The following is a 12,468-nucleotide window of genomic DNA, read 5'->3' as shown; positions in this document are numbered from 1 at the left end:
AGCTTGCACAGCACTGCCCACTGAGTAAACCCTCTGGACCCTTTCAGTCTTTAATGTGGTGTTCATGGTAACCCCAGGAGGTAGTCAGGGTTACCCCACTTTATAGACAGGCCAATATAAATGGAAGATCTAGACAGAAAGTCTAAGCCAGGATTGGAGTCCAGAGAGCCTTCATCTCAAAGGGCAGGCTCTTGGTGCTGCCGTAGGCTAACCAGAGCAGCTTTTGGGAAAAGACTACAAGGGATGGTTGGTCCTAGGCCTCTTCTCCAGACTAGAAGGCCCTCGGGTACCCTCCAGTGCTTTATGGGAGCATCTTTAGAAAGAAGATGTGATGTAGTAGGACCTGCCATCTCCCATCCACTCCTTGTATCCTTAACCAGCAACCCCCACCCCTCATCCTGGACCCACAAGCAGACACTACAGCACAGCTGGAGCTGTGAGAAGATGCAGATTTATTTTTGGCACAGACTTGGCATCCTGAACCCATCCCATACCATACATACCTCCTAAAACAATCTTGATAGCTTTGACAGTCACAAGCTTGTCCCCAGGGTTGGACAAAACCCATAGTAGAGCAATGATCTCAGAGCCAAGGCCTGGGTCCTGTCACCCTGAGTAACCTCCACCCACCCATCCCTATTCTCTAGAGTCCAGGAAAACCCAACCAGAGGCAAAGTCCTGCCCACACTGGCTAGTACAGGAACATCCGCAGGCTCCTCTCTGTAGAAAAGTGATTCCAGCCAAGTCACCAAGCCCCAGCAGTGCAGGGGACAGCCAGCGTGACACTCAAAGAGAAGATGCTCATGGACTGAGAGGAAAAGGAAGCTGACCCCCCAATGTCCATGTTCAAGACTGTTCTAAGAGGAGGCCCAGCTTCTATGCAAGTCCAAGAGGTCCAAAGAAATGAAGTCAGAGTGAGTCAGCAGTTTTCTCCAACTCAGCTTGGGGGGCCTGGAAACTATTTCCTTCCATCCTCCTGGGAATAGGGGACCACAAGTCCTGGGCTGCCATGCTGCACCCAGCAAGTCCAAGGGCCCAAACACGCAGTGTGGTGCAAATGTCTGTAAGTGAGGTGCATGCAAGTAAATCTTCTGCCAAGCACAATTCGGTACTGCACAGGCTGCCCCCAGCTGGAGTCCAGGCTGACTCCTGTCTTCCTGGATAGTGCTTGTCTCCAGCCTCTCTCCGCCAGAGAATATGCGCCAGGGATGTAGGCCTTGACTTCCACAGGCGTCCACACCATGCCCCTCTGATCCCCACTCATAATACATCACCATGCTCCTCTAAGCCAATACATCACAGTAGCTGTAGCTCTCAGGCCTAGGGCTCCTACACAATGACCCCAGGACACATCAGTGACCCCAGATGAACTCCAGCCTTAGGCCCAGGCTCACTCAAAATCAGGGGCCATCACCAACATGCCTTGCCTTCTTCCCACCCCACCGCAGACTCCTGAAGGTGACTTCTTGGCCAAAGGCTCAGATGCTCAGGTCTCCCCTGCTGCTGGTCCTAGGGGATGCCAACTGAACTGGTGGGAGAATGCAGAGCATTGCCCGATGATATACTCAACTGGGATTCTCATTTCCTTCACTGCCCTCCGGAACTCTCTAAACTCTGGAGCAACATGGACTGGGGAGGACTGCACTACCCCAGCGTCTTCACACCTTCACTACCCAAGGGACTTCTGTGCCCCTCATCTTCCTGGGTGGCCTCAAGCCATCAACCAGAGCACTAGATTGGTGGTTGCACATAGAGGAAGAGATTTGTATTAATATCTTTCTAGGGTGACATCTCTCGAAACAAACAAAATCCCAGGGAACGCTGGCAGGGCAAGGCGAGGCAGGGCTGAGGACAGATGCAGGAGCAGGTCAAGGGGGTAGGGACGACCAGAACTCTTCTTCTCTCAGGGTGTCCTTTGTGCTGGAGGGTACCTAAACATTCTCCTCAGGCACCCCAGCGCCCAGGGCTCACGGGAAGGCCACCCATGGAGTGGGTCGAGCAAGGCTTCAGGTCCACGGTCCAGTCCTCCTGGGACACCTGCTTGGCATTGCAGAAAGACAGGTCCTGGCATCCTCAGTGGAACCCCTGGCTCTGAAGAGAAACAATACCAGTCAGCAGAGGGAGATGGCACCCAAGGCTGAGCCACAAGCTAGGCAGGGATCAGGCCTCTACTTTGCAAGGGAATCAGAGACAGGTCACCCCTACCTTTCCCTGCTGGCCCACTGATCCCATCCCTTCCCTGCTGTCTTCGGGGTCACTTCTCCTGGTCTTTGGACCCCAGAGTTATCAGTGCCTGAAGAAAGATTTCCCAGGTGTCCAATGACTCACAGAACCTCCAGAGCTCAGCACTAGACAGACCCAGAGCTATAGCCGCAAGGGTAACACTGCCAGTGGATATTACACAGTGACAGAACAAGGACTTCCTCTCTTCTGGGGCTGTCTAGAAATTTCCAGGCCACACTAAGCCAGGATCAAAGCAGGAGGTCTTTGGGAGATCAGGGCAAGATGCAGTATGGCAAAGCTCTAGACTAGGGCTGTTATGTTTGTTTCAGCAGGAGGAAGACCACACAGTAAGGGCCTCTGTCCTTTAGCCTAAGCCTAAATTCTACCATAGGGAGAAAACAGAACCAACTAAGGGCATGTGGAGGGGCAGATAACTAAAGGGGGTGTGGCAAAGTGGAGCACATAAATGTGGGGGGTGCAAGGTGTACACCTGGACACTAAGGGATGGGCTTTACCTAGCCATGAGATCATGCCCAGTATCAAGTACCAAGCCCCACCACCCTGACTCGCAGGCTTCAATCTCTGGCCATACCTGGTAGATGAGGGTCAAGTTAGGAGGTGAACAAATAGGATAGCCAGACCAATGTTCAGCAGGATGACCATACAGATGAGGACAGTGTTGGGTACCTGAAGGCATGAAGAAAGGCTTCCTAAGTCCCCAGGACCTCTAGACACTCCCACATCCCTAGCCAGGTTACAATGCTGGGCAGAGAAGCAGGAACTTCTGGAAGGATCTTTATCCTGGTTTGTTCACAGTTGGCCCCTGCACCCTGATTTGCATCAGACCATGAGAGCTGGGAGAGTTCTTGGAGCTAATTAACCCAGTGCTTCAGGGCCTCGAAAGGACATCTGGCAAGCCACACGGAGGGCAGTCTGGAACCCCCACCAATCACCTTCCCAACTGTTAGCTTTGCTCTCTGCTGCTGTATTTGGTTCCTGGACTCCAACAGAGGCCCAGAACTCAAGCCCTGTTGGGATCTTCCTCCACCCCCAGGAAGGCCTCCCTGCTGTGTCCTGAACAGAGAGGTGGCTGGTACCCTGGCCAAATGCCACACGCTGGATAGATGCACTCTCTTGCTCAATCTTCCACCTGCCCCTGCCCCTCTCTCTGTCTCGCTGATGTTGGCCCCGACCAGTTCTGCCTCCAGTCTCCCAAGACACCTTTCACTACGCGCGCACACACACACACACACACTCGCACACCCATCTGGAGCCCCAGGGATCTCAGAGGCTGGCCTCTGTCCTCATCCTCACCTCCTCCACCTCCACCTCGGCCTCTGCCGCCAGTGCCACCTCCTTACGACCCTTCTTCTTGACCTTGCTCAACCCTCTGGCCTCGGTTTTGCGCGCCTTGGCCTTGGGCTCGGCTTTGGGAACGATGGGCTTGGGCTCCAGAGTGGCGGGCGTGGCGGGCACCAGACTTCGCGGTGCCGAGGGCTGTTCCTCTGGGGCGGTGGCAGAAGAGGGGGACGGGGGCGCGGAGTTGGATCCGGAGGCCTCCGGCTCAGGCTCGTCCTCCAAGGGCGGCGGCTCCGGAGGGCCGGTGCGCACCGCGTAGCTGTGGTAGCCACGGTACATCGCCACCTCTGGCTCGCGCGATGGCGCCGGCGGCGGCTGCAGTGCCTCGATGGCCATGTGCTCCGAGACTGGACGCGCGGGGCTGCGACGGCCAGCACCGTCGGATGGCGTGACGGGCCGGCTGCCCTCTCCGCCGGGCTCGCCGTTCCAGGCGCCCGGACTCAGCAGGCCGTCCTTGGACGCTGCGGGTCGGGGCCTCTTGGGTTGTGGGGGCGTCCCAGCCGGAGACGGGGGTCCTCCCTCGGGCTGTGGGGTCTCGCGCTCGTGCAGCTGCGGGCTCTCCCGGGGCCGTTCGGGGAGGCCGGCGCCTGCACCCCGCTCCGGGGTGTCCAGCAGGCTCTCCGAGTTCTCCAGGATCTCCTGGAGCAACCGACGCTTCTGATACTCAGGACCTGCCAGAGACAACAGAAAGAGGTAGGCTTCGAACCCACCCATGGCTTGCTGGGCCGTCCTGGGCCAGACAGGTAACCCCTGTGAGCCCCGTTCGTTTACTAGGCCACCACTCACTGCACCGAGGATCAGGTTGCGGTGGAAGCAGTCGATTTTAATAACTGTGAGGTAGGTGAGTGAGATTGTGAACTCTGTCGCACAGAGGAAAAGGAGACCAGGAGACGTTAAGTCATTTGCCTAGCATTACACAGCAAAAGGCCACGATGATGCGATTAACTTGTCTCTTTCCACCCGTTTGTCTGAAAAAGTTTACTTGGGAAAGTGACTTGCAATGACTACTGTGCTTCCTGTAACCAGCAGGGGGAGAACTGTGACCAGAAAGAAGTCGCAGCCCTTGCATCACAGACAGATGAAGTGTCACTCTGGATGGCACTTTGGATGGTGAGCTGCAGCCAGAATGATGTTTCCAATACACTAAACGTGTTGCTCACGTAAAACCCCTTCGATGCGGGGGTCCCCTTCCCAAGTCTCTTCATTCAGCCTCACGCTCGTTACCTGTTGTACCATCTAGCTTCCTGCATGCCACTCTGTTTCATTTCTGTACCTTTGAACCTGCAGCCCCTCTTCTTGAGATCCATCTGCCCCAGGTCTACCTGTCAGTGCAGGTTCTCAAAGGGTGGCTCTAGATGCTCCATCATTAGGCGTGTCACTTACTGGCTCCACCCAGACCCACTAAATTAGGAACTCAAGAATGAGCCCCAGTGGCAAGTCAGACCCACAGACCTGGCCAGAGCCCAAAGTCCTGGTCTGACCACTCAGTTAGAACTCATTCTCTATGTGAGATGCAGTGGACAGGAACCTCGGCCTCTGCAAGCTCACTGTAGCCTTTACATGCGCTGAGTTCACGCCCAGAAAGTAGGCACTATTCTTATACCCATGTCATAGTTCAGGACCTGAGTGCCACCATTCACCTTGTACAACCTGGTGAAGTGCAGGCAAGGATTTAAACGTAAGAGTCTGTGTTAACCAATGCAAAGCTGCCTGTGTGACTCTTTCTGATTCTGGGTCCTAGCTGCATGTCCCCAGAGCCCAACATGTTGCCTGACACACAGGCAGTGCCTGATCAATGCCCTACTGTAGTGGAATATTTGTTTAACTATGTAATGACTATGTAACTATGCATTTGTTTAAGTATATAAAGATGTGTATTTTACCTTGCCTGCCTAAGGCACCTGATTGGTCTAATAAAAAGCCAATAGCAAGGGAGGAGGTATAGGAAGGACTTTTGGGTATGGAGAGTAAGTAGGAGGAGGAATTTAGGATTGAAAAAAGAAGAAAGAAAGGAGATGCCAAGGAGACGCCAGCCAGACATGGAGAAAGCAGGAAAGTAGGAAATACAGAATGAAAGAAAGGAAAGAGCCCTAAGGCAAAACGTAGATGAACAGAAACAGGTTAAATTAAGTTAAAAGAGCTAGTAGGACAAGCCTAAGCTAAGGCTGAGCATTCATAACTAATAATAAGTTTCCGTGTCTTTATTTGGGAGCTAGTTGGCTGCCCAAATAAAATTCCAACCACACCCCACAAATTCTTAAAAGGTACAGAGAGCCCTTTGACTGCCCCCATGCACCAGAGACTTGTTCATCTCAGCATCACCAGCTCCCCTCATCTGTCTTGCAGAAAGGGGGGATAAGAGACAACTGGGGTGGATCCCACCCACAGCTGGGAACCTCAGCTTCTCACCCAGTCTTGCACAGAGGTAGAGGTGTGCACACCCATGAATCCCTTATCTCCTGTTTGTACCACACCCACAAAACTCGTAGGCATTTAGAGCCCCACTTAGGCATCTCCACCTTGTAGCAAGTGAGGAAAAGCATCCACCCTGAGACTCTCCTGCCCACTCCACCCGCGGCTGGCCCTACCTGGCTGGTAGAAGTCTGGGGCCAGCTCCTTGGCCAATGTGCGGGCAATGTTGGATTCGTGGTTGGCAGCCAGGGCAGCCTGTTCCGCTGCTTCAGCCTTGGCTTTGGCATGGCTTGTCCTAAGGAGACAATATGGTGGGAGATTTAGAATCTAGCCCTCTGCCCATCCCCTCTAAGACACAGCAAGATAGCCTGGACAGGCGTTCTCTCTTGGGATGTCAATAAGTATTACAGCCCCCTGGCCCAGACAACTGGGCATTCCCTAACCCAGTCCTCCAGTTTCTAGGTATACATAGACTGTATTCCCCAGTCTCCCTTATAGTTAGGTATGGTGAGATGACTGCATTCTTCTAGTGCATTCTGGGAAGACCTGATGTATGTTATTTCCAGGTCTAATCAATAAAGTCCTTTCCCCTGTGGCTGGCTGAATACGGAAGAGGCTATCACCCCAGAACAGGGCATTTGGCCTCTTTCGTGTCATATATCCTCTCTTCTGCCTTTGGCTAACTGATGAAACCTGTGGACTCCTTTTCCAGACAACGTTTTGTTTTGTTATTGAGACAGGGTCTCACCATGTAGCTCTGGGTGGCCTGCAGTTTGCTGTGTAAACCAGGCTGGCCTTGAACACCCAGAGATCTGACTGCCTCTGCCTCTCAAGTGTTGAAATTAAAAACATGTACCATCACATCTGGCAGAACAATATTTGTAATTACACAAAACAAGATACAGGTAAGGTACTTGATAAGCAAGCCTGGACTAGAGTCCAGTCTTGTGAATCCATGTAAAGGAGGAAGAAGAAAAACAACCCCAAAGAGTTGTCCTGTGACAGCCATGCAAATAAATGCACAATAACAATAATAATATCAACAAGGTTTTTATTCATTTTATTAAAATTAAAAAGAATCTTATTTCACATACTAATCCCAATTCTCTCTCCCTCCCTTCCTCCCACTCTCCCCACCGTCTCCCCATCCCACCCCTCATCCACTCCTCAGAGAGGGTGAGGTCTCCTATGGGGGATCATCAAAGTCTGTCACATCATTTGGGGCAGGACCAAAGCCCTCCCCTCTGTATCTAATCTGAAAGAGTACCCCTCCATAGTGAATGGGCTCCAAAAACCCAATTCCTGCACTAAGGATAAATGCTGGTTCTACTGCCAGAGGCCCCATAGACTGCCCAGGCCCCAACTGACACCCACGTTCAGGTGGTCTGGGTCGGTCCTATGATGGTTCCCCAGCTGTCTGGCTGGGGTCCATGAGCCCCCAGCTTGCTCAGGACAGCTGTTTCTGTGGGTTTCCCTGGCATGGTCTTGACCTGTTTGCTCATTACTCCTCCCTGTCTACAACTGGATTCCAGGAGTTTCGGCTCAGTGCTTAGCTGTGAATCTCTGCTTCTGCTTCCATCAGCTACTGGGTGAAGGCTCTAACAAGGTTTTAAAATATGCAAAGTATATGGGGTTGTGGAGAGCTACCACTGAATTGATGCAGTTAATAAAATATTTAAAAGAACAAATCTGTGGGGCTGGAGTGATGACTCAGTGGCCAACGGCAAATATAGCTCTTCCAGGCGACCCACGTTCCGTTCCTAGTACCTACATTAGGTGGCTCACAACTAATAGTAACTCTGGCTTCAAGAGATCCAACATCCTCTTTGGACTGTTGAGCACCTGTATTGATATGCATGCACCCATGTACAGACGCACAATGAACAATAAATAAAAGAACAAATTTATAATATGATAACGCATATCCTTTTTCATCAACACTAAAAATATCTGGCAGGTCTACTAATCACCACAGTTTAGAAGTATAAATGAGCATAGCTAGATGTGGTGGCTCTCATCTATAATCCTAGCACTTGTGTCACAAAAAAAAAAAAAAAAAAAAAAACCAACTTGTGATTTCTGTTAGAGACAAAGTCACAGGTACAGCTACTGCCTATCCCAGAACTGAAGGAGATACCAAACTTCAGTTCACATGTGCACGGACACTTTGGGTACCTGGCCCAGTCCCTTCATGGGCTGCCCGGAGTGCTGTGAATGCCAGCTGCCCGTAACTCCATGCTGCCCCAGAGAAATGCAGCAAGCAAAGCTACAGTGTTCAAAGTGAAAGTGCCACTTCCCTGGCCCCAGAGAGCCTCCAACAGCCTGGATGGCACCACCCCACTCCCTCTATGACCATCAAAACCCCAAGGTGCTGTTCCCACCCCACACTCCACTGTGCTCACACCAGACACGCCTGAAGCTGAGACCAGCCTTTGTGCAGCCCTGTCCTTTCCTGTCTGCTTTTCACGGCCCCCTGTCCTGAGGGCATTCTCTTAGTCTCACTAGCTCGGGAATTGCCACCTCAGGCCATGTTTCTAGGGACATAGACCCCCTGAATTCTGTCCGCAGCATCCCTGGTGACCTGTGAGAAGTGGGGTAGAGGAGCTGGAGAGATGGATCAACAGTTAAGAGCACTGGTGCTGGGAATTGATCTGAGTTCAATGCCCACATCCCCATGGCAGCTCACAACCATCTATTACTTCAGTCCTGGGGGATATGACACTCTCTTCTGACCTCTATGGGCAATGCACACACATGGTGCTCATCCATTCAGGCAAAACACCCATACACATAAAGTAACTATTTTAACTAAAAATATTTTGTTAAAAGAAATAGAGTGGAGGAACTGAGCCAGTCGGTCAGTGTGTGGCAGGAAGACTCCTCCTGCAGCCCCACACTGGAATGCTACAAGAACAAACGTCAAACGCTTGTCACGTCACATGTCACATGCTTGACATTAGAGAGATATTTGTAACAGTTGTTGGCCCAGTCTAACATGAATAGCTGAAGAACAATGCCCACCTCGGTAACAGCCCTGTTTACAAATATGCCCGGCCCTGTCCGGAAGGAGTTGCAAAGGGTTGATCACTCGTCATCAGAATGCCTGAGGAAGCCGGTGCTCCGCTCTCCTCATTTTACACAGAGGCTTGGACAGGTTAATTCGCCTGCTGAAGGGTAGAAAAGGAATGTGGAAGTCGGCACTTTAGTCCCTGACCCCAAATTCTGTACACTTGATGACTGCTTTGGAGTGTCAGATGTGACTGGAGCTGACCACCCTGACGGGAGAAGGCACCTCAGCCCTGTACATGACAGCAGAAGTAAGGTGTGCCCAGAAGGGGCATATAGAATGCAATGAAGAGTTCCAAGAAGAGTTCTGATAGAGTGTCAGTGGCGTTGGCTGCTGGGGGATGATGGGGGGTTCAGTCAAGCATAGGGCTGGAGACTTGAAGAAACAGAAGAAACAACCTGAGGAATGCATTGTGGAACTAGAGCCTATGCTCTACCCAGAGGCTTGCCTTCCACACATTAAGGAAGAGTGAAGTCTGATCTCCAAGTCACACAGGTCAGATTCCCAGACCCTAGGCCATACAGTTTGCCTCAGGAAAGAATCAGTCCCTGAACACACACACAGGCACCCATGTGCACACACAGCCCAGGAGCTTCCCAGGTCATGGTGTATACACACAGGCACCCGTGTGCATACGTGATCCAGGAGCTTCATGGTGACAGTCTAGGCTTTGGGGGGATCAGAAGCTTTGCCCCCCAGCTTTGGCTCTGTAAGTTCAGGTGAGGTGAGACACTCAGATGCCCAAAGAACTCAGGAAACAAGACAAATCATATTTTAACTTTTTTCCAATTACATGTGTGCCATGAGCACACACACACACACACACACACACACACACACACACACACACATATGTGCAGGCACACATGTGTAAGTTCCTATGTGAGGTTGATGTCAGGTTAATCGCTCTTCCATCTTACTCGGTGAGACAGGGTCTCTCAACCAAACCCAGAGTCTTGCTAGCTGGTTTGTTCTGGGTCCTATCTTCACATTGTGATGACCGAATTACAGGAGGGCTGCCACTCCCACTTGGCATTCATGTGGATTCTGAGGACTGGACCTCCAGCCCTCATGATTTTGCCGCAAATGTTTTTAACCACCGAGTCATCCACCCTCCCTAAATCACAGTTTAATACAATATTTTACAGTAAATTAATGCAAACATTAAAAAGCCAGATGAAAAAACTAGGAAGAATATTTTAAATAAAGACTAAATCGGTGTCTGCACCTCACCTTACCCCAGTTCAACCCCACCGGGACTCCAGAGCTTTCCCTTTGTGCCTCAGAGTGGGGGAGAGTTGGAGACTTTCTGAGAAATGAAATGAGTGGCAGGTGGGATGTGTTCCCCACATCGTGACGACAATTTAGACAGGTGGTGACGGTGGTGGTTAGGGCCACAAGACGTTCCTGACATCAGAATCGAGTGGTGGGTGAGTCCCCTGTTCAGTCTGACCTGGGTGTGTGTATGTGTGAGAAAAAGCCTTGTGTTTGGAGAGCCACTTCCCTGGGGACCTGAAACCTCAGGTGGGGGAAGAGAAATGCTAAGCCAACCTTCCTGCTGAGAAGATGCCCTTTTTTGGTCATATGAGCTGAAGGACTCCCCTTTTCTGCTGGCTTGGGAAGCTGGCAGCCAGCACAGGCGTAGAGATTGAGGTAGCCACACTGTTCCAGACTTGAGGACTACAGAGATGGCAGCAAGCACATGCTTGGGTCCACCCCGCAGCCTGGCTGGCTGACCCCTTATCAGCCTTTCTCCCTGCACACACTGGTCTGGACTCTGGCTCCCCTGCCCTTATGCCTCTACCCTGCCTGCATCTTCCTCCCCCATACTTGCCCTGCACGTGTGTCCAGAGAATTTTTCATCCCTATACCTGGGGGTCTCACCTTTCATGAGCTTCCAACCATGCTCTAAATGTAGCCCAGCCATGTCGAATATCTTTTGGAGTGGGAATAGCCACACCCAGCTCAAGGTAGCCTTCACTGGTGCGTCAGGCAACCCTAGAGGGAAGGACTGCTTCGGCCTAGAGGTTACAGGTGCCACCTGGCGTGTGGCCACTGCACAGGACCCAGCATCATCACCACCTGGAGCTCATCAGAAATGCAAATTCTCAAGCTACACCAGAAATCCCCTGATTCAGGATGGGAGTGACCTGTGCCCCACCAGCCGTCCATCGCCTCTGCTGCTGACTCCAGTTTGAAAAGCAAGCATCCACAGTGCTAAGGCCAGCTCCCTCCTAGGCTGTCCCCAGTCTGCTGGTGGGGGTGGGGGTGGGGGTGGGGGGTATGAGCCTTGGATGGCTGTCTTTAGGCACCAGTGGCCCTCCCCAACCCAGGCTTTAATAGGGGACACGGGGCTCTTCCTTCCCTCAACCACCCCGTCCATCCAGATGTGGCCTCTGGGTGAGGGTCTCCTAGGGTGCTGCTGTGCCTGCTGGGGGAGGGGAGGGGAGGGGAGGAGAGGAGGAGAGGGAAGCAGTAACTGGGGCAAGGGGAGGGGCAGGGAGACGAGTCTTCTTGGTGGCTTTTGGATTATCTTTCAGCGGCTGGGTTAAAAATAAGATTGGTAGTTCTGGAATGATGCAGGGCCATCACTCAGCACAGCCACCTTGGGGAGCGTTTATCACCCCCACACACACCTCTTTGTCCCATCCCTAGGCTCCAGGCTGCTTGCTTAGAGCCAGTATTTTTCCTTGTCGCCCATGTCCACATATTAGTGGCTTCTTGGAGCCAGGCCTTAGCTTGGTCTGTTCCCCAGCCTGGAAGGCCTTTCCCTCCCTCCATGCTCAAGACCCACATTAATGCATTGGTTTATTCACTAACTACAACTTTTTGGAGTGTCTGTCGAGTGCCAGGCTCTATTCTGGTCCCTCAGACACAAATTACTAACAGAACACACCTTGAACCTCTCTTAAAGCTAATGCAGGGCTTGGCCAAATTCAGCTCCTGGTCAAATACAGACCCTGCCTGTTTTTGTACCACCATGGCTAAAAATAGTTATTTTATTAAGTGGTTGGAAAAAATAATAAAGGAGTAATATTTTCTAACATGTGAATATGGTCTGGGATTCCAATTTCGGTGTCTGTATAAAGTTGTAGTGGAGGGCAGCCACACTCAATCATCTGTGTACCGTCTGGAGTTATGCAGTTGCCATAGAGACAGTATGATGAGCACAGCCAGAAGTATTTCCCTTCTTGTCTGTTACAGAAAAGTCTGCAGCCCTCTGTCCTAATGCAGAAGCAAACATTTCTTCTCCTGAGATCGCTGACTTTCATTTGGCTAACTGTTGAGCACTCTGCACCCAGTTTGTGCCATGGACTACTGGACAGGCACAACCATCATGGGGTACAGTCATGGTCTAGGGATCCTGCCTACCAGGTGGCCCTGGCACACACCCTAAACACTACAGC

The 12,468-nt window shown here is 51.7% G+C and overlaps 1 protein-coding gene across 1 annotated transcript in view; it reads right to left on the bottom strand.

Moving 5' to 3' along the window:
- Positions 1 to 429: 429 nt before the first annotated feature.
- Positions 430 to 12,468, bottom strand: part of Jph2 (junctophilin 2) — a 58,189-nt gene continuing 46,150 nt past the window's right edge. The window contains exons 3-6 of the mRNA XM_027423502.2: positions 6,171 to 6,289; positions 3,538 to 4,253; positions 2,816 to 2,910; positions 430 to 2,091 (exon numbers count right to left, since the gene is read on the bottom strand). Coding sequence (XP_027279303.1) covers positions 2,830 to 2,910; positions 3,538 to 4,253; positions 6,171 to 6,289 — 916 coding nt within the window. The 3' untranslated portion in view covers positions 430 to 2,091; positions 2,816 to 2,829. The remainder of the gene's footprint in view (positions 2,092 to 2,815; positions 2,911 to 3,537; positions 4,254 to 6,170; positions 6,290 to 12,468) is intronic.

Source organism: Cricetulus griseus, chromosome 6 (assembly GCF_003668045.3).
Source record: "Cricetulus griseus strain 17A/GY chromosome 6, alternate assembly CriGri-PICRH-1.0, whole genome shotgun sequence".
In the NCBI taxonomy this organism is placed as follows: Eukaryota; Metazoa; Chordata; class Mammalia; order Rodentia; family Cricetidae; genus Cricetulus; species Cricetulus griseus.
This window is presented reverse-complemented; position numbering and strand designations above follow the sequence as displayed.